This window comes from Triturus cristatus, chromosome 10 (assembly GCF_964204655.1).
Source record: "Triturus cristatus chromosome 10, aTriCri1.1, whole genome shotgun sequence".
Classification (NCBI taxonomy): domain Eukaryota; kingdom Metazoa; phylum Chordata; class Amphibia; order Caudata; family Salamandridae; genus Triturus; species Triturus cristatus.
Window position 1 is genome coordinate 547,464,045 of NC_140593.1, and position 20,856 is coordinate 547,484,900.

Sequence of the window (20,856 nt, forward strand, 5' to 3'; positions counted from 1 at the left end):
CCTTAAAAGCATTTCAAAAACACATATCCGGCAAAGCTGTCTTAGTCCGCACGGACAACATGACAGCCATTTATTATATACAAAAACAAGGCAGGACATACTCTCGGCAGCTCTCTCAGCTCGCACAGAGCATATGGTGGTGGGCTATACCTCAGAACATTTTTCTCCTAGCCCAACATGTCCCAGGAATCCAAAACACAATAGCCGATCTGTTGAGCCGTCAAACACAACAAATCAACGAGTGGGAACTTCATCCACAAATTCTTCAACCGTTTTTTCAGATGTGGGGGCAACCACAGGTAGATCTCTTCACCACCCAAGAAAATGCCAAATGGCCAAGCTTCGCCGCCAGGTATCCTCACCCATTGTCCAAAGGCAATGCGATATGGATGAATTGGTCAGGCAGATTTGCATATGCTTTTCCGCCTCCCACTCATTCCACTAGTGGTGCGCAAACTACAGCAACACTCCTTTACGCTCATCCTAGTTGCTCTAACTTGGGCCAGACAACCATGGTACACCACATTGCTGGAACTCTCCGTAGTTCCGCACCATAAATTACACCTCTCTCCACGCCTCCTAACCCAGAACCATGGAGAGATCCAACACCCAGACCCAGCTCAGCTCAACCTAGCGATCTGGCTCCAGAAGTCCTAGAATTCGGTTACCTTAACTTTCCTCCTGACTGTATGAACATCATTAAAGAAGCTAGACGGCCTACCACTAGAGCATGCTATGCAGCCAAGTGGAAACGATTTGTAATATACTGTCATAACACTGATCCCCTAGATGTGTCTATCCAACACATCATAGGCTACTTACTACACCTCCAAAGATGCAACTTAGCCTACACGTCTATCAGACTGCATCTTGCTGCCATAGCAGCATATCTACAAAATAGACTATCTATCACTTTTCAGAGTACCTGCCATAAAGGCCATTCTGGAGGGACTCAAAGGAATAATTCCCCCCAGGGTACCACCTTCACCTGTGTGGAATTTAAACAGCGTTCTCACAAGACTAATGGGGCCTCCATTTGAACCTCTACATAAATGTGAGCTACAATACTTAACATGGAAAACTGCTTTCCTAGTAGCCATTACTTCTCTACGAAGAGTTAGCGAACTACAAGCACTAACTAGTCAGGAACCCTTTCTGCAGATGCATCATAATAAGGTTGTTCTCCGAACTAATCCTAAATTCCTCCCTAAAGTAATTTCTCCCTTCCACCTCAATCAATCTGTGGAGCTGCCTGTATTCTTCTCGCAGCTACAAAACGTCGCAGAAAGGGCTCTTCACACCTTAGATGTCAAAAGAGCACTGCTGTACTACATAGAAAGAACACAACCTTTTCGTAAGACCAAACTACTATTTGTGTCTTTCTCACCACCACACAAGGGCAACCCCATATCAAAATCTGGGATAGCTAGGTGGATTGTCAAATGCATACAAATTTGCTACCACAAAGCAAAACGTACATTATCTGTCCTAAAGCCCACTCTACACGAAAGATAGGGGCTTCAATGGCATTTTAGGGAACATTCCCTTAGACGATATCTGCAGAGCAGCTATATGGTCTACACCGCACACATTCACAAAACACTATTGTGTTGATGTGCAAACTAAACAACAAGCTAGTGTGGGCCAAGCTGTACTCAAAACACTATTTCAAACTACTACAACAGATACTGGTGGTCGCCGCTAGGAGGGGATACTGCTATACAATCTGTGCTTAGTGTGTAATCTGCAGCTCATATGCCTCGAACGGAATATGCTACTTACCAGTATGCATCTGTACTTGGCATGTAGAGCTGCAGATCTACACACGCCCACCCGCCTCCCCGGCTACCTTTATCCGTTCCAGTATTATCTTACTTAGATACAGCATACATGGGCATCTTTCCTGTTTCTTACAAAGCTCCATCATTTCTCTGCTGGCAAAAAACAATCTGAGGATGGAGCCGATGCCCATGCGCACTATGATCCAAAGGAGAAGTCACCTATCTCGTGACTTCCGAAGACTTTCCAAGACACAAACAAGTGCAAACATCCGGGCCCAAACCAGATGGCGATCTATGCATAGTGTGTAGATCTGCAGCTCTACATGCCAAGAACAGATGCATACTGGTAAGTAGCATATTCCATATATCTATCTATATATATCTTCTCCCTCTCTTAGAGGAATTCAATCCATTACATAGTCCTTGAACTTGACTGTTATTCCAACATTGCGTGATGTCTGTCCAGGCAATGCAATCTGACGATCAGCGGGAACATTATTGCAGTTCTGATAACATTTTGAGATACAGGCACATTGGGTTTTAATGGTCCAGTTACATGCGGATGGCAATGAGCAAATGCATTTCTAGGGTAACAGTTTACATCTCCATTGTTTTCTGGCATCAGCAGGGGAATTGGATAATACATTAAGTTGTGAGACCCAAACAGCATGTGAAACATTCCACCAACTTCCATTTTCAAGTTTCAAGGCTGAACCAGAAGTTTAATCCTCTATTAACTTTCAAGGGGTGACCAAACTTGTTACCACACAATTTACTATGCGGGCATCTGATTCTGACATCACTAACGCCTATTTTACTTAGTCACTGCCTTCTTTTGTTCGTAGTACTGTTTATTTAGTTTTTTTGTGTAGCATTTCAATATTTGATTTTTATTAATGCACAAATGAAAGAACTCCCCATATCCAGAAGTAAGTTAACACATTTGAATCAAAATATACAAATGTGGACAATACTGTTGGCACTGAAATCTGTCATCATATAGTTAACAGTGAGTGACGTAGTCTGGTTCACCCCGGTTTCATGTCCTAGGACTCAGCGCTAAGTTGAAATAAAAATGTGCAAAGAATCATTATCCACCATAACAATTGGCATACCTACGATAACGGAGTAGAAGTGTACAGGCCACATCCAGGTTGTCCTCCCCCAAAAAATCCACATGTCCCTTTGGTGCTGTGTGGTGCAGTGACAAATTATTGCAGCAATCTTATTATATAAGAGCTCTGATATTAGCCTTTATGATTATGCCAGGGCTCATACTATAGTAGGGTTTGTATACTAGCAATTTCCTTATTTTAAAATATAAGTTAACAAGAGAGAGAGGGAAATTACTTGGAGCCACTCTTAGTCCCCCAGGGCTGGTATAAGTAAACAAAGAAAGAGTGTGTCCGTCAAGGTTGAACAAGTGCAAAAGTGGTTAAGAAAAGTGAATCACTGTGTTTTAAAAGAACCCTCACTCACCAACCTAGTTGGTGACATGCTTCATCATTGGGTTCCCACCGAAGAGACCGAATGTCTCCCCGGTGTGCTGCGACGCCTGATTTACAGCGGAGCTGGTTTTTTGTGTGAAGGCAGTGCAATCCATGATAGTGCTAGTTTAAAAAGGTGTCGCAATTTTAACCAATGGACAATTTTAATGGTGGTAAACTGGACACAGTTAAAAATAGTGAGGTGGACGTGTGAACTCTTGTGGTAATTGGACCAGCTACGTCCTAGTCAAAGTGCAATATGATCAATGTGGTCAACATGTTTCTGCTTCTGACTATATTACATGAAGCATTCTTCAGGACCTAGTGATAGACAGCCACGGCGGTATACGCTCGCTAAGGCGTACCCTGACCTGTGGAGTCTTAAACCGCTAACATCTACGGTTATGGTAAACTAACCCTTCAGGATTTCTGAAAGCTTTCGGTTCTGTAGAAGCAAAAAAAGATGTGAAGGGACAAAACAAAAACAAACAGTGATTCACAACATACATGTATATTCACAGAAAACAAAGCATGGAGAAAAACCAGTTTGTGAATGGACTTCATGATCACAAAAGGTGAATTTCCATAATACCTGGACCAATGGGAATAAACACTCGTATCAGCCCATGCCGGTATAGTGAATTTATCGTGGTGTAACTGCAGTGATGCTTAGTAACACTAACAGGTTGTGCCATGAGTGCTGCACCCTAGTAGGTAGTGATTACGACAGGCATAAAATTTCACGTGGTGTGCACTCTAAGCAAACAAACCAATGGCCATCAGACTATCAATCAGCGGCATACTCTGGCTGACTGTAGGAGGCGAAATAAAACGCTTGGATTTACAGGTGGAGGTGCGAGGCATTATCAGACTGATTCGTAAACACCCAAACGGAACAGTAAGTTTGGTAATAGGTGCTTACGTGATGTTGAATTCAACGTCACTGCATGGGTCCGGGTGGGGGGTGGGACTTATAGTCACACTCTAAACAGAGAATAGTAAAAGTAAATGACTTACGAGGTAGAGGTGAAACAGCGGGATTAAGCAAGCCAGAGCCTCTACTTACTACGCCAAAGTCACCAGCCCACAGGAAAACCTACTTAGCCCTCCTTTGGACTCGGATGTTATCGTCTGGCCCGGGAGTGGTGTAGATATAGAAAGCACTTTGCCGGCTTTTTGTTCCCACAGCCCGTCTTGATCGTTTCCGCCTACATTGTGAACTAGCGGATTTTTTCAGGAAACTTAAACTCAAACACTAATTTGAACAACAACAACCTGTTGATTCTTCTACACCAGAGAGTGATACAGGATTTCGCTTAAAATCCACTTTCACCCCACCCCCTCACACTGTCCCGGCAGAAATCATTGCTTTTGAGCAGGCAGTGTTCAATGACATCGAGGCGTATGAAGATACCGGCGCTTTTAAGAACATGAGTGCCGCTGAATTCCTGGCTTTACAAACCCTCCAGTCAAATTCCTCTATTGTTATAAAACCAGCAGGCAAAGGTGGAGGCCTTGTAATTCAAGACGCTACGGCCTATGACAAAAAATGTAGACGCCTCCTAGCTGACAGAATCAGCTATACCCCGCTAACCACTGATCCATCACTTGAATTGCAAGCAATGATCCTCAATTTAGTGGAAGAGGCCGAGTCTAATGGGTATATAAGCAGACATGAGGCCGATTTTCTCACTAAGAGCGAGGGCACTGTTCCTTATTTCTACACGCTGCCAAAAACTCATAAAAACAAGATTCCACCGCCTGGCCGACCGATTGTCTCAGGCATTGGCTCCCTGTTAGAGCCTCTATCCATTTATTGTGATTTTTTCCTAAAACCTCTGATTCAGGCGACACCGACCTACCTGAAGGATACCAAAAGCCTGTTGGTACTCCTACAAGACATAACTCTGACAGGCGATCCAACCTTTCTGGTTTCTCTAGATATTGAAAGTCTGTATACCAGCATACCCCAGGAAGACACCATCAGGGTTATTCATGATACTTTGGAAGCTACCCCTTGGGAGTTTCAGACATCGAAACAGTTCATTGTAGACTGTGCCACCCTTGCTCTAGAAAATAATTTTTTCGAATACAAAGGGACCCTCTACCTTCAATCAACCGGTACATCGATGGGGAGTACCTTTGCCCCTAGTGTGGCAGGTCTTTATGTCTACGACTTCGAACGGAAATACATTCTGACGACCGACAACCCCTTTTCGTCCTATATATCTTTCTGGTAAATATATATAGATGACATTCTTGTGATCTGGAAAGGACCCGAGAACCAACTTGTGAATTTTTTTGATTGGATCAACACGTGATCCCAGCCTAAAATTCACCAATTCCTATGATCAGAATGAAATAATATTTCTGGATCTGGCCATTACCAAATGGGAAGGAAAGTTGCTAACAAAGACCCACTACAAACCAACTTCAAAGAATAACCTCTTAGCCTTTTCTAGCTTCCCTCCGCGACCCCTGAGAGACAATCTCCCATTTGGCCAATTCCTGCGCATTAGACGCAACTGCAGTCGCATGGAAGACTATCGCTCCCAATCCAACTGTCTATCTGAAAAACTGAAGAAGAGAGGTTACCCAGATAAAATTCTCAAACGCAGCTGTAAGAGGGCTAAAAACCAACACAGACAAGCCCTCCTTGAGGAATCAGTAAGACCAGTGGAGGAAATCCCCCTGACTTGTGTGACAACTTACAGCACGGCTTCTAATGCTGTGACAAAATCTATTCGTAAACATTGAGGCATCCTTGTAAGCAACAACTTGAAATGGGAGAAACCCTTCTTTTCTTTCAAGAAAGCAAGAAGCATCAAGGATGCCCTTGTCCACACTAGACCAAGGCTAGCCCTATCTGACAACACTCCCTCTGTACTGCAGGCTTGGGGGCTCCCGAAAGTGACAGGCCATTTCTCATGCGCTCAGTGTAGTGTTTGCCATCTCACGAAAGCCAGCAAAACTCTAGACCTTGAACGAGACAAAGTCTGGACCCAACGTGTACACACAAATTGTAACTCATCCAACGTAATCTATTTATTAACATGCCCGTGTGGTATCAAACGTTGGTATGACCACACGCAAAATAAAACAGCGTATTGTCGAACACAGAAGCAACATCCGTTGTGGGAAAAATATCCCCAAAATGACAGAACATTATGCACATGTCAAACATACCCCTGATTACCTTAACTGGACAATAATTGAACAAATTAGACCAGGTAATAGGTCTCGAATATCCTGTTTGTGAAAGAACAACGATGGATCTATCGCCTTTCGAGCCACACTATGGGATTTAATGACAATATCCCTTGGGGCACAGTGCTAAAACGCTAGAGATTACACTATCTCGAATAAATATGTATTAATATACAAAGGTTTCTACCTTCATAGTCCCATTCCAAATGTCATTAACCATCTAACACATTTCCATAATGGGTTCTAGGAAGGAGCTGGTCAGACTCACGTTATTTCTCCCCTAGCCTGCTGTAATAATGACCTTTTCAAGCTCGCTACCAATAACAAGGGTTCAGTTCACCATGACCCTTTATAAACCAAGAATTGGGCATCGTAGACCTTGATTTTTGTGTCACCATACTTGTGTCTGATTCCCTAAACTAGCCAGAGAAGGGAACACAATCCCCATGATGCTCTACTAATTTTGTATTAAACATCATTAATCCCTACCACTTGCATGATCCTATGTCAGAAATTAAGCGACGCTTTTCCAACGAGATCACAATAATAAACCTCTTGGTGCCTTTATCCGTTTTTGTATGATACCCCTTTAGCCACGGAAAAAATTCTCGTATGAGAGGCCACTGTAGCAGTCTAGTTTTTGCGTCCGCGTCTAACGCACCATGTGACATGCGTGATGACGCTACGTCTTTGGCCACGGAGACAATCCTCGTATGAGAGGCCTCTGTAGCAGTCTAGTCTTTGCTTCCGCGTCTAACGCACCACGTGACATGCGTGATGACGCTACGTCTTTTCGCCGGCAAAGTGCTTTCTATATCTACACCACTCCCGGGCCGGACGATAACATCCGAGTCCGAAGGAGGGCTAAGTAGGTTTTCCTGTGGGCTGGTGACTTTGGCATAGTAAGTAGAGGCTCTGGCTTGCTTAATCCCGCTGTTTCACCTCTACCTCGTAAGTCATTTACTTTTACTATTCTCTGTTTAGAGTGTGACTAGAAGTCCCGCCCCCCACCCGGACCCATGCAGTGACGTTGAATTCAACATCACGTAAGCACCTATTACCAAACTTAGTGTTCCGTTTGGGTGTTCACGAATCAGTCTGATAATGCCTCGCACCTCCACCTGTAAATCCAAGCGTTTTATTTCGCCTCCTACAGTCAGCCACAGTATGCCGCTGATTGATAGTCTGATGGCCATTGGTTTGTTTGCTTAGAGTGCACACCACGTGAAATTTTATGTCTGTCGTAATCACTACCTACTAGGGTGCAGCACTCATGGCACAACCTGTTAGTGTTACTAAGCATCACTGCAGTTACACCACGATAAATTCACTATACCGGCATGGGCTGATACGAGTGTTTATTCCCATTGGTCCAGGTATTATGGAAATTCACCTTTTGTGATCATGAAGTCCATTCACAAACTGGTTTTTCTCCATGCTTTGTTTTCTGTGAATATACATGTATGTTGTGAATCACTGTTTGTTTTTGTTTTGTCCCTTCACATCTTTTTTTGCTTCTACAGAACCGAAAGCTTTCAGAAATCCTGAAGGGTTAGTTTACCATAACCGTAGATGTTAGCGGTTTAAGACTCCACAGGTCAGGGTACGCCTTAGCGAGCGTATACCGCCGTGGCTGTCTATCACTAGGTCCTGAAGAATGCTTCATGTAATATCGTCAGAAGCAGAAACATGTTGACCACATTGATCATATTGCACTTTGACTAGGACGTAGCTGGTCCAATTACCACCAGAGTTCACACGTCCACCTCACTATTTTTAACTGTGTCCAGTTTACCACCATTAAAATTGTCCATTGGTTAAAATTGCGACACCTTTTTAAACTAGCACTATCACGGATTGCACTGCCTTCACACAAAAAACCAGCTCCGCTGTAAATCAGGCGTCGCAGCACACCGGGGAGACATTCGGTCTCTCCGGTGGGAACCCAATGATGAAGCATGTCACCAACTAGGTTGGTGAGTGAGGGTTCTTTTAAAACACAGTGATTCACTTTTCTTAACCACTTTTGCACTTGTTCAACCTTGACGGACACACTCTTTCTTAATTTCCTTATTTTGCCACCCTTCCGCAGATCTACATACTGGAGCCGGATATTGCGTTTATTCCATGGTTGGGTCCCCTTTTGTGTCTGTGCAAACCTTCTAATTTGCATGTTGTAGGGGTTTTACGCAAGCTCTTCTTTAATCTTTTCTCATACTGAGAAAGGTTGGGAATTTACTCCTGTCAAAGGCAGAAATAAAACTTCTTCCGGGGTTGGGAAAAAAGTGTTTTTGGGGAAAATGAGCTTGTAAACGCTCAACAGATTTTCACAAGAGCAAATCTACACCTGAATATTTGCTCGTGCTAAAAAGCAGTTCACAAATATTTTCTAGGAGTACTGTTTCCTAGCCTACTTTTGTGAAATCTTGTGAGTTAATGAAAGCTGCAGATCTGCACTAATATATATCATAGGTTCAATTTCATGATTTTCTTTAATAATTGGGCCCCTAATTAGCGTCTGAAGTTAACCAAGACGTTATATTTTCATTAAAATTCTCCCTTTTTCTCTTCTTTCTCTCTATCCATTGACTGGCTTCTGCTCTTTCACAAGGAGCATATCGGCGCACAGTGTAGTTTTGTTCAGTACCAGGGACTACTGTGGCAATGTGTGCTTTTTGAGAACAAAAATATCACTTTTTCCAAATGTTTAATATGAGGGACTGGCAGATTGCACAAAGTTGTACAAAAATCACATCAAAACAAGACATGCACTGACAAAACCAAAAGGCTGACCTACAATATTAGGGGTAGGCGGAATTAGAGTTGAATTCCGCGGAATTAAATTACAATTCAGCAGAATTCCGCAAAGGGGCAGAGTGGGCACTATAATGTGCAGTGCGTACCCCTTGGTCCCCTTACATAAGGGTATTAACTCATGTGCAAAACCCTTGGTACCCTTACATACTTATGTAAGGACACCGAGGGGTATGCATTGCACTGCAGAGCAGTGCATACCCCTTGGTGCCCTCACACAAGTATGTAATGGCACCGAGGGGTTTCCACTCCAGTGCATACCTCTTGGTATTAGTGAAAAAGTTCATGCGTACTATGTAGAAAATAGGGGGTGGAGAAGGGCAACTTCCCTCGCCTAGTTGAAGCCACACACCAGTCTTGCGGGGTGGCTACTTCTCTGGATATTGAAATCACCCGCCCATACAATTGGGCAGGTAGAGTCATGTGACACCAAAAACACATCTAGGTCTGCTTCGACACCATCAATGCAGGTGGAATCAAACACATTGTTATAAAAAAAATTTAATATATGGTAATTCCCCTCTCTTAAAGGACAGTAACTCAAATTGGTAATACAGAGAAGATGTGGCAGGTCTTCTAATAACAGGAAGCAAGTTTGAAATCAACATATGTAGGCAACCTTTAGCCTGACCCGTCGGTGACGGTATTGCTGCAGTAAATAGGGAAGAAAAACCTTCAACGTGCAGGCGGTCCACCAACCATGTTTCCTGGATACAAATTATAGAAGTAGTAGAGAAGATGTTATGCCAGTCTGGGGCAGTTAACTTGTTCTGAAGCCCCAAGATATTCCATTAAACAATTCCACATAACCTATTGTAGCTAGATTGAACTAATGGGACAGGTGAAACAGACAGACTAGAGTGCCTTGAAAAATCCCCCGTTACCAGGTGGGAAATAAATACATAGACCAGAAGCAATAGTCAGCAGGGGACATGTTTATATGGCGAGGCGATGAACTAATAGGGGCTGAAGGGTCGTTCATACCAGAAGGATAAAAGGTGACCACTGTATCTGAGAGTCAATCTACTGCCTGCAAGTCATTTAAAACATTAAACCTGTTAAAAGCACGAGGGAATAAGGGTGGCTACCAACAATGGAGACATGGGGGGGGGGGGGGGGGGGTCAAAAGATCGATAATCAGAAACAAGTGCCTGAGAGATTAACCAATTAATTTTTCTACACAAGGACAACAGGCGAGGGTAAATTAATCCCATCCGTATTAGCGCACCCAATCCCTCTACTACGCCTCCCTGCAGTCCCCCTGCACAGTGGGAGGCCTTAAGTTGAGATCGCTGTGGTGGGTTGGCGGTCAGTGGAACCAGCCGCCTAAATGAACCTAGCCTGGTTGCAATTGTTGCACACCCCTCACAGGGCTAAAGGACCTATCCACACTTAAAACATCCTGCCCCCTCCTCCCCCCCCCCCCCCCCCCCTCGAGCAGCTTCTTGTGGTCAAAATTGGAGTGGGGGAGGTGTACAGTGCAGATCTGCAGGGTCAGCCGTCTGTCTATCCCTGGGGAAGCTTGAAACTTCACTACCATTTCAAAGGTGTGACGCATGGTGTGTTGGTAGCCCTCCAGCCATCTGTGTGTGCGTAGTAGGTTGGGATAGAACACATTGCCTTAGCACTAGATAAGAGTTCTTCAGTGGTTCCAAGCCTAGAACATATAGGTGCAAACATACTTTCAATCACGCCCCCTCACGTTGTCCCCACAAATCTGCTGGAAAGAGTGTAAACCCTCAGAGCGGAGTAGAGTCAATGACATTATTAGTTTAAAAGTCTGCGTGGGGTCGGGCATCCTTGCCCCCGGACGCATTTTCTGGTTGGCAGGAGGGACATTATGTGGGGCAAATGGAAGCCGTACCTGGAACCGGTCCTGTGTCAACAGATGGAACATCTCTGGTGGGAGGAAGCACTAAGACCCACCCTTGAGCAGGGTTATGCACACTGTCACACACAAACTCTGTATCCCTATCCCGAACGCCAGGGTACCAGAGAGGCAACGCTCTGCATGCGCTTTTTCCTTATTTAAGGCCCTCATTGCACGTTTTATGTAACCATCCAGGGAAGAGGAAGAGCAGCTTGACTTAGTTGCAGCAGGGATTTTACGCTTCCCCATTGCAGCAAAAAAAATTAAAAATACATTAATCGGACTCAAAGCTCAACAGTGCCTTGAAAACGTATGCAAAGCGGCGGGGGCGGGGGGCAGCCTAGCCTCCTCTGGGCTCTGATGGGTACAGGCTTGGGGCAAGAGCCTGAACCGTCCCGCACTGCGGGAATTAGAAAGCGCTATTTTAAGCAGTAGGAATGCTGGCATGTTTGCATGCCCCTCCTCCTGGTCTTACAAATGGTTGCTGGGGGACATGGTCCCACGCTGTAACAGGTGGAAACTGTCTTTCACCCTGCGCCCCGGGAATTACAAAGCGCTTTTATAATGCTAGGAATGCATGCCTCTCCTCCTGGGCTTACAAATGGTTGCTGGGGACATAGTGCACCCCTGCAAAAGGAGCAAAACGTGTTGAAATACTCTTCCAATGTTTTTTTGCTTCCATTTATTGAACCAATTCCTCTCTCTCGTCGTGCTTTTTAATAGGTGTCACATTGCAGAACAATAATCTTCCTTCTGTTTCTAAATACTTGTATAATTAGTTTTGCGCAGCGTATTCCATCCCATCAATTAATACTAAGTGCGTTTCAAAACTTTCTATCTATTGACTCAATTTTTCTCTAGGTTGTCCTGGAGTTTCTAAAAAGGTAACTGGCCAGTGCATTTATTACTTCAGCCATTGCTATATTAAAGCAAGACAAATGTATATAAATAATGAAGTATTAGTCAGTGGCAAGGTACAGAATGGTTTGCATACAGCGTTGGATCTGTAGGATTATGATGAGGTTCAGAAACAGTAAATTGTCATGTAGGTCAGACGTAGTACCCAGAAAACAACAGTAGGTGGCATTGGTGTCCACACAAACAATAAGGCCCACTGATGTTGCTATAGAGATTTCAAACCTGCATTGATATTGAGCAAGAGGCAGTCAAGTGGCTGTGGATGGGAATTTCAGCTTCTCCAGAAGGGCGTTATGTGACACTGGATAATTGCTAGGTCCTGTAATATTGTAAATCGTAAGACCTATGCAAGACGGCAGTCTTTGGGTGTGGCGCTTTGCAACTCCACCTAGGAGAGTGTGACAGGCGATATTGGGGAAAAGCGGTTGTGGACACAGCTGATCATTCAGATAAAGGTGCAGGAAAGTGCAAAGTGAAGCTCCAGTGGTGAACTAGATGAAGTCCAAGTGGTCCAAATCTGTGCAACCCTAAGAATCTAGGCAATACCACCAGGGGGCAATGCAAACGCTGAAGATCAGGAGTGAGTTGCCTACTGGTGCAATTGACAATGATCTCCATGCACGACATAGTCCTCCGGTTGTCGCCAAAATAGGCACATCATGACCGCACAAGCTTTCGGTAAGACCACGTTTGACTAGCCTCTCCCGTGTCTTCACTCAGAATGACAGTTAACGGTCCGCCATCAAACCGTCACAACCTTCGGGACACTAAACCTAATCAGCACGTGGCGATCTGCACATACACAAGGCAGAAGGGAGGAACAAGAATATAACCATCCTCAGGAGTGCATATCGGAACAATATAGATCGACATTACAATGAGGCTCAGGAAATAACTCTAGAGGGTTATTTCTGGGCTGGGGCAATGTAGTGCAAAAAAAGGGCAGCTCACCCAGGTGTGAAGTTGCTGGACCTTGGTTGCACGGACTTTGGCGACACAAGCTGGCTAGAGCTGTAGAAAAGCCTTGTAAAATTAATTGAGCTTTGTGCAACGTATCAAAAACGTAGGGGAAAATATAGAAAAACTGGGTTTGCAGAAAGAAATGCCAGTAAATTACTATTCTTGTAAACTTCTTAAGTCAGTTGAGTGAAGCATTCATATGATTTTCGCCTGTTTTGATTAAAATTAATCGCTGACGTATTTTTGTTCGTGAGGAAACTTCACCAGAAGCAAAATTGGGCAAAAGAATCAAATCTTTGCTACTATGAGAAGTGGACAATCGATAATTTTAACTGTGTTGGCAGTGTAATGAAAATCTCATCCTTTCCTAAACCCACAATGTGTTCTCAAAACTTAGGCTTACTTTAAAAATGTTTTATAAATGATTTAGCCCCATTTCCAAACGCCTATAAATTGATGTGACTATGGGGGTATGTTTGTTATTCAGATGAACCCCTCTATGCAAAATTTTCATGCGCAATTTTAGAACAGTTTACCATACTTATGTGATGCACTGAGACCTTGACATTTGCCGCTTGTGAGCCCATTGCTCTACTCCTGATGTGGAATCCGTGCTCTAAACTTTGTTTTCGCTTTAGCCGAGTGGAAACCTAAGGCTGTCTGCTGTCCTATTTCACCAGGTGGGGACAAGGAGGTATATGGCCCCAGAAGTTTTGGAGGGCGCGATCAACTTCCAACGCGATGCCTTCTTGAGAATAGACATGTATGCCATGGGCCTTGTGTTGTGGGAGCTCGTCTCTCGGTGCACGGCAGTGGACGGTAAGCATTGGTCCCTCAGTACAAGGCGCTAAAATACTTTCAATATTTTGCTTAAATTTAACTGCAAGGTGTCCGAATATTTGTTTGATGTGTTATTAGTCTTTCGTGGGCAGTGCCTCCTATACATTTTAAATATGACAAGTGTTTCAAATCTGTCTATTCAGCCCTATTGCATGCTTTTCCCTTTTCTGTTTCCCAAATGCCCCTCTTGCTAGAGTCTTTACAGCAGAAGAAAAGTGTTATCATCAATGCACATTAAATATTTAGTAAATCAAGTACACATTAAAATAGATTCATTATTATACCATGCAGTACAAGAGATTTACAGCTTGAGCTCTGGAGTATAAGCCACAGTCAGACAGACCATCGCAGCCTTATTGTGTGCTGAGGTGGCCTGCTTTCTCCGCACGAGTCCTCAGGCAGCAGCATAGCAGTTATACAACAATAGACAGACAAGCTAGTATGACTGCCGCTGATTGCCTGGCAATAGGCTGGCATCGTTGTGTAACAGGAGGGCATCAGTATTTGAATTAGAGGTAGTGAATGCAGTAGGGCCACGTGTGGCTTCATCCTGTCTAGCGGATCAAGTTTGGCAACTGAAGTAGGCTGAAGTTTCCGGGACTTATAGTTATTTAAGGGTAAAAAGGTGTCTGTAGGTACGGCTGAATATCTGCTAACGTGTCGGTGTATTTCTTCCTAGTGCACTAAATTTGCTTGTCCACTGACATTGCCTATGCATCACATCCATGTAACTTCTCTGCACCAATCGGAGAGCAGAAGGTGAGCTACTCTTTAGCAAGTGCCCATGGATCACGTATCAGACACCCCTTCTCCAGATTTTTAATATTGAGGAGATTTGTATATTTACGCCCATTTGAAGTTTAAAACTCGCATCAAAAGCCTACACAAAGGGGGCCTGCTTCAGATCAGTAACTTTGTTTTGGATACATCACAGGCCCCATTGATGAATACATGTTGCCGTTTGAAGAGGAGATCGGCCAGCACCCATCCCTGGAGGATCTGCAGGAGGTGGTCGTTCACAAAAAGATGCGCCCCGTTTTCAAGGATCATTGGCTTAAACATGCGGTAGGTCTTTCTTTTGAACCCAGCCACTAGAACATTTGGTTTTCTTTATGATATTGACCTTTTGATTATAGAGCGTGTTTTTTTCTGGTACCACTGCATTCCAGATGCCTTTTTTGTTTCTTTTATACTTCTCTCCTTGGATTTTATTTATCCTGTGTCTAAAATTAGAAATGTCATTGTTTAGAGTGCTGGCCTGCAAATACAAATTAATAAATTACAGAAAGAGTATGGAAAGGAGAGTACAAGTTGTATGTGCAGCTGTGTGGGCAGTGTCGGAAGTTAAATCTTTATTCATAATTTGTGAATTACCAAAGCGCATTTCCTGAAAGATTGGAAGAACATAGTGATAAACACCAGCAAAGAATGATGGATTTAAGCCCAGATGTCTGTACTGAGGGTGAATGTTTGATAATGTTAAGCAATCCGTCCGTCCATCTTTTTGTGTTGCTCATTTCATAATCTGACATGTGTTCAATTTGTATCCTCTGGATTCAGCCTATGCCAATTGATTTAATTTCAATATGTGATCAGAAAACTTCATCTTGGCGAAGGAGAAAATGTTATATCATGATTGGGAAAGATATGGCTTTCTGCCTTTGTTTTATAGTTGTCAATTAGGGCCACAGTTCATATGCACGATTGTGCACATTCAGTTTCATATAGTGGAAAGACTGCAATAACAAATGATACCCTTCCACTGTCTTCGCTCCCTTCCTGACTGGTTTCACAGTGGGTTTTCTACTCACTAAGTTTGTTTTAATTTAACCACATTATTTCAATCATTTGGTTTCTCGAGTGTTATGATGACAGTAATGTGTCAACGATTTGTTTTTTTCTGATGACAAATTTTAATTCCCTCTTAAGTCATATTCCATGTATGTAATTTGTTCACTACATAGACATTTGTACAATTTATAATTTCAGAAATAGTTTTCCCCTTACTTTCAACACAATTCTTTATATTTGTAACTTACACAAATTAGCCCACTGAACATGCGAGGAAGACAGGTTATTAGGGTTCCTGGTTGAGTATTTAGCTATGATGCTCATTTTAAGGTTGGCAGGCTGACCGTATTTAATGTCAGGAAATAATCCCAAACAGTTCTCCCAATCAGTATCCGACATGAATATGCTTTTTTTTTTTTTGCACTTTGGCTATTTTGTGATGGTTTTCACTCTCCTCTTTGGCTACCAATCTTTCACTTGCCATTGGTTTGCAAGTCACTCCACAGGCTATTTGGATTTTTTTTAATGCTTGTTCGTGCCCATTGGCTGCAGTAATCAGCGCTCTGACTCTTTGCTAATAACCTGCAGTTGCCATATTGGGATCTGCCAATGGGATCCACAATGTCATTTAGATAACTTGTGCATGTTGAAATGTTGACCCTTAGGAAAAGATACAATGAAGTTTTTGTCTGACTTCCGCCTCCTGACAACTTTTGAAAACTGGCCTAAGTGGGTTGGGGATTACTATTCTAAAAATATACTTTCTTCCAAACATAAATTATATTTTTAAAGAGAGGTTGTCGAAGGTACATCTCCATTCCAACTACAGCATGAGTATCAATTCAAGGAGTGCAATCCATGTAAAATGCAAGATATTTAGTCTATCAAGTAAGTTTTCCCCTCTCCTCAGCAAATCCTCATAAATGTTATTTATGAAGTGAAAATATAGGTTTATAGCGTGTGCGGCTATGTATCGCGTGCTCTTCAAGCTCCTGCTATCTAGTGATGTGTTGCAAGTTGATTTTAGTCAAAGAAGCTTTCAGTCACAAGATATCTCGTGACATTTCCTTGAACCCCATAATGCACAAGTACAAAGTCTCCAATTCAGATTGTTTTTTCCTGCTATCAGGTTGAGACGTTTCTGATTGAGCTCCGAGACCAAGTAACAACTGTACCCTATTCAACGCCAGGCATCTGAGGCATTGGAGAAGGACATCAGGGCATCTCCGCTGTTGAATTCGAACAGGATCGGTGCACGCTACTGTGCATCTACTTTTATGAGAATGACTATGGGAAGAGTGTGGGATGGAGAACCAGCCTTTCCAGTTCAGCAAGAAATGTTAACTGTAATTCCCATGGTCGGATCGTCATCGAGTGTGTAACCTCTGGTTGACTTGAGGCCACAAGAAATCCTATTGTTCTGCCTGCATGAAATTCTGGAATAAAAAGGCCATCAGATACAAGAGATGGTTCACAGTTTCTACAAATTGAGTGGGACTGTGTATCTGGGCAACAATCATAATAATATGGGAATTCAGTTCACACATATTGGGAAATGTTGGCACCATTCCTAGCTAGCTCACAGTGCCACATCTAAACTCAACTTACCAGGGTAGATTGTAAAAGCAACCTCGACCATGACCAATCTTTATTCCCCAAGGATATCGTGGAAACGGGTGTACCCTTTCGTTGTCACTTTTGCCTGATCAAGGTAAACACAAGAAAGATACAAGTTTCGCTTTTCAAACGTGTATTGAAACAGTCATATTCTTATATAGAAATAGTGAGCTGCAGTTATTAGGCAGAAGAAACGAAGCATTATAACCAGCATTAAAAGAATGGTAAAAAAGGTGAACAGTTCAACCGTTCTAACATTACCATATAATAATGCTCCTACCTCAAACTTCCTACACTATCAAGAGCAAAGTGGGAGTATGTTGTCGGGGAGCAGATCTGGTGTGCAGCAGGCTATCGTCCTTTGCAGGATAAAGGTCAGAGTCAGCAGGGCTGCATCTCAGTCACAGTACATGGCATTCCAGGACAGTAGCGGAAGTGCTCCTCTGTCGAATGTAATGCAGAGGCTGTTTTTATCATAAAAGCACTGTTTGAATCGCACGCTGTCAAAGGTGCAGAGCTGATGAGATCATTTGGCTGGAGCCTTAGACCTGTCTCCAACTGGGCAACTAAATACAAGGGCATTGCATTTTATGTGGCTAGACTTTGGACAGAGTGTACAAACATTACAATGCTTACTAAGAAATGAACTGCATGCAGAAGAGCTTTTCAGTACATTCTCGTGTAAGTGTAAAACATGTAAAAAGTCACTATTAGAAAAAAATGTCAAGCTAAACGTGCAACTAAAATGGAGACTCCGAGTGGGACATGTTGCACATCACAACAGTGTGTGTCACTTGGCACATAAAAAAATGTAGCAACCACACCTATTGAAGCTGGGCCTACTCTGCAACCCGGAGAGACTTTAGGAACAGAACTCTGAGGCGGAAGACCCTCTGGAAGAGCACCAGAACAGGGAACAGTCAGTCCCTGCACCATCTCCTGTTCGGACCCAGCCCCACTTCAAAAGATCATTCCTACGATCTTGGCATCATCCTAGATAGCGAACTCTCCATGAAACGGCAGGTCAACGCCGTCTCTTCATTCAGAGTGAGAACGTGGGGAAACCCAATATACCCTTGGAGGCTGGGGCAGTTCAAACAGTGTCAAGTCAAGGTGCCTACAAGGGATTTTGTTTGAGAAATATGACTTCTAGTTTATTATACTAGAGTTGCTAAATGGTTCGGTCTAATCGGATCTTGAGCCAAAAATTCACAGATTTACCCATCCAATGAATGAACAGAGAAAAACAGAACAATCGCTGGGATATATTTTTGTACATATACAAATGAGTTTTTATATATAAATCAAATTGAATAGGGTACAATCAGACAGAAGTTAATTCAGCAATAGATCGTGAAAGAGGTATAGTGCAACTTATCCTACAATTCGTGAATAAAAACATCTATTCCAACATAATCAAAAAAGTGACATCTCCTGATACAAATAAGTCACTTAAGTACATTGAATATTTAGAAAGTAGATGATAAAGTCGATGTTTTGGTCTTTCGTGGTATTAGTCCGTCAGACCATCTTCAGGACAATGAGTATTGCATATAGCAAAGACCCCTATGTAGACATAATGCATACAATTACATTTATGAAAACTGAAATTAACTGTGGTCAATTGATACAACGGTTAACCAAGATAACCCGTGTAGCGACAAAGAGAAAATAATAATAAAAGTGGCGACCAACTTAAACTAACATTCTGATTTATGGTTTTCTAGTTGTAACAGAAATGTATTCAGATCCAGATTCAGTTTGTGCAGAGGGAGTAGACCAGGATAGTGCCTCTCACCCAAGCGATATTAAAAGTACATTGTTCATCAATATTCCTATGCTTACTTATTAAGGATTCAGTTTACTAAAATTGGACCCTGTACGGCTAGTTCAATTTCCAAAGGAATCAAATTCACTCCATGACTTCAATATCGGAGCTATCACTGCAAGATTAGAATGTGAAGCTATTAAGTGAGGTAGCACATTTGTTCAGTGTAATATTACGACTGCTCTCAAGGTGTATATCAAACATACCTGGTCCGGTAGTTAAAATCAGCCCAGCAAGGTGGTGACAGTTTCACAGAGGGTCAAATTTACCTCAAGAATTCAAATGCCAGGACGGTCGCTATAAGACACAAGTGAAATCACACACTAATTGTTGTGTTACTGATGCATTTCACACATTTTGTTCAAGAAAGTTAGGGGGTCATTGCTTATCTAGTTAACACGTTTCCAATAGCACCAGTAGATGCCTTTAAGATTATTAATCCTTCGTTTTATTAACTGACATTCAGTTGTGGTGTGCCAATTAAAGACATTGTTTTCTGACGTTAAAAAGTGGTAAACAGTGGCTGAACACTGATCTCACAGCCTCACTTGAAACGAGGAAAGACAAATTATAATTTCACGTAACTTATGCATTTTCATTTTGCCACTTGTGAATTAACTATTTCAAAGAGGCGTCCCAGGGCGTATTGGTTCAGGATATGTCACCTATTGAATGCCCGAACCGATTATTAGTCCTTCGTACTATTCAGTGACATTCAGTTGTAGTATGCCAATAACAAACATTGTTTTCTAAAAAAAAAAAAAAATCGTTTTCTAAAAAAGTTATTGATAGAAAATGGCTGAACACTGCTCTCACAGCCCCGTTCGAGACGAGGAAGGACAGTGTCATTTCACGTAACCTATGCATTATATATTGCCACTTGTGCATTATCTGTTTCACAAGGACATCCCAGAGAGTATTAGCAAAAACGTGTCCCCCATCTGATAACTGAGCCGATAATAAATAAGTACATTGCGATGTTTATATGCTGGCGGCTTATCGAACCATGTATACACGGTCCTAGGACTAAATTAAATACCGCTCTCTGTATAGTCACAGAGCCTTGGAGAATATTTCGCAGATGTACTTACATGCACTTCCAAGTAGCTCGCACACTGGCGTCAGTCCTGTGGCAGCAATGTAAATTAAAGCCGGCATGTCTTGTACCTAAAAACCTGGAAATTGAAACTTTTGATCCGGAAGTATTAAGGTGTTTGATCTCGTAACATGGCGGCCGTCTTAACCTATCTCTGATCAATGTATTCAAGTTATATTCCAGTTCTGTAGGCCTCTTCATCCCACAGCACGATACCCCCACCTTTATCAGCAGGTTTTATGATCGTTCCTGATAAGGTCTGAAGATTTTGGAATGCTTTTTGTTCTTCCTTTGTAAGATTGTATTTAACAAAACATCATGCTGTGGGATGAAGATGCCTACAGAACTGAAATATAACTTGAATATGTGTGAAGTGCATCAGTAACACAACGATTAGTGTGTGATTTCACTTGCGTCTTAGAGTGACTGTCCTGACATTTGAATTTTTGAGGCAAATTTTACCCTCTGTGAAACTGTTGCCACCTTCCTGGGCTGATTTTAACTACTGGACCAGGTATGTTTGATATACAGCTTGAGAGCAGTCGTAATATTACACTGAACAAATGTGCTACCTCCCTTAATAGCTTCACAATCTAATCTTGCAGTGGTAGCTCCGATATTGAAGTCATGGAGTGAATTTGATTCCT

At 42.6% G+C, this 20,856-nt stretch overlaps 1 protein-coding gene across 2 annotated transcripts in view; it reads left to right on the forward strand.

Annotated features, from left to right (window-relative positions):
* Positions 1-20,856, forward strand: part of ACVR2B (activin A receptor type 2B) — a 411,235-nt gene that overhangs the window by 371,624 nt on the left and 18,755 nt on the right. The window contains exons 9-10 of one of the 2 annotated variants that reach the window (XM_085632027.1): positions 13,718-13,856; positions 14,812-14,942. In XM_085632027.1, the coding sequence (XP_085488153.1) occupies positions 13,718-13,856; positions 14,812-14,942 (270 nt within the window). Of the gene's footprint in view, positions 1-13,675; positions 13,857-14,811; positions 14,943-20,856 lie in introns of both variants that reach the window. The other variant, XM_085632026.1, reaches the window with a different exon arrangement.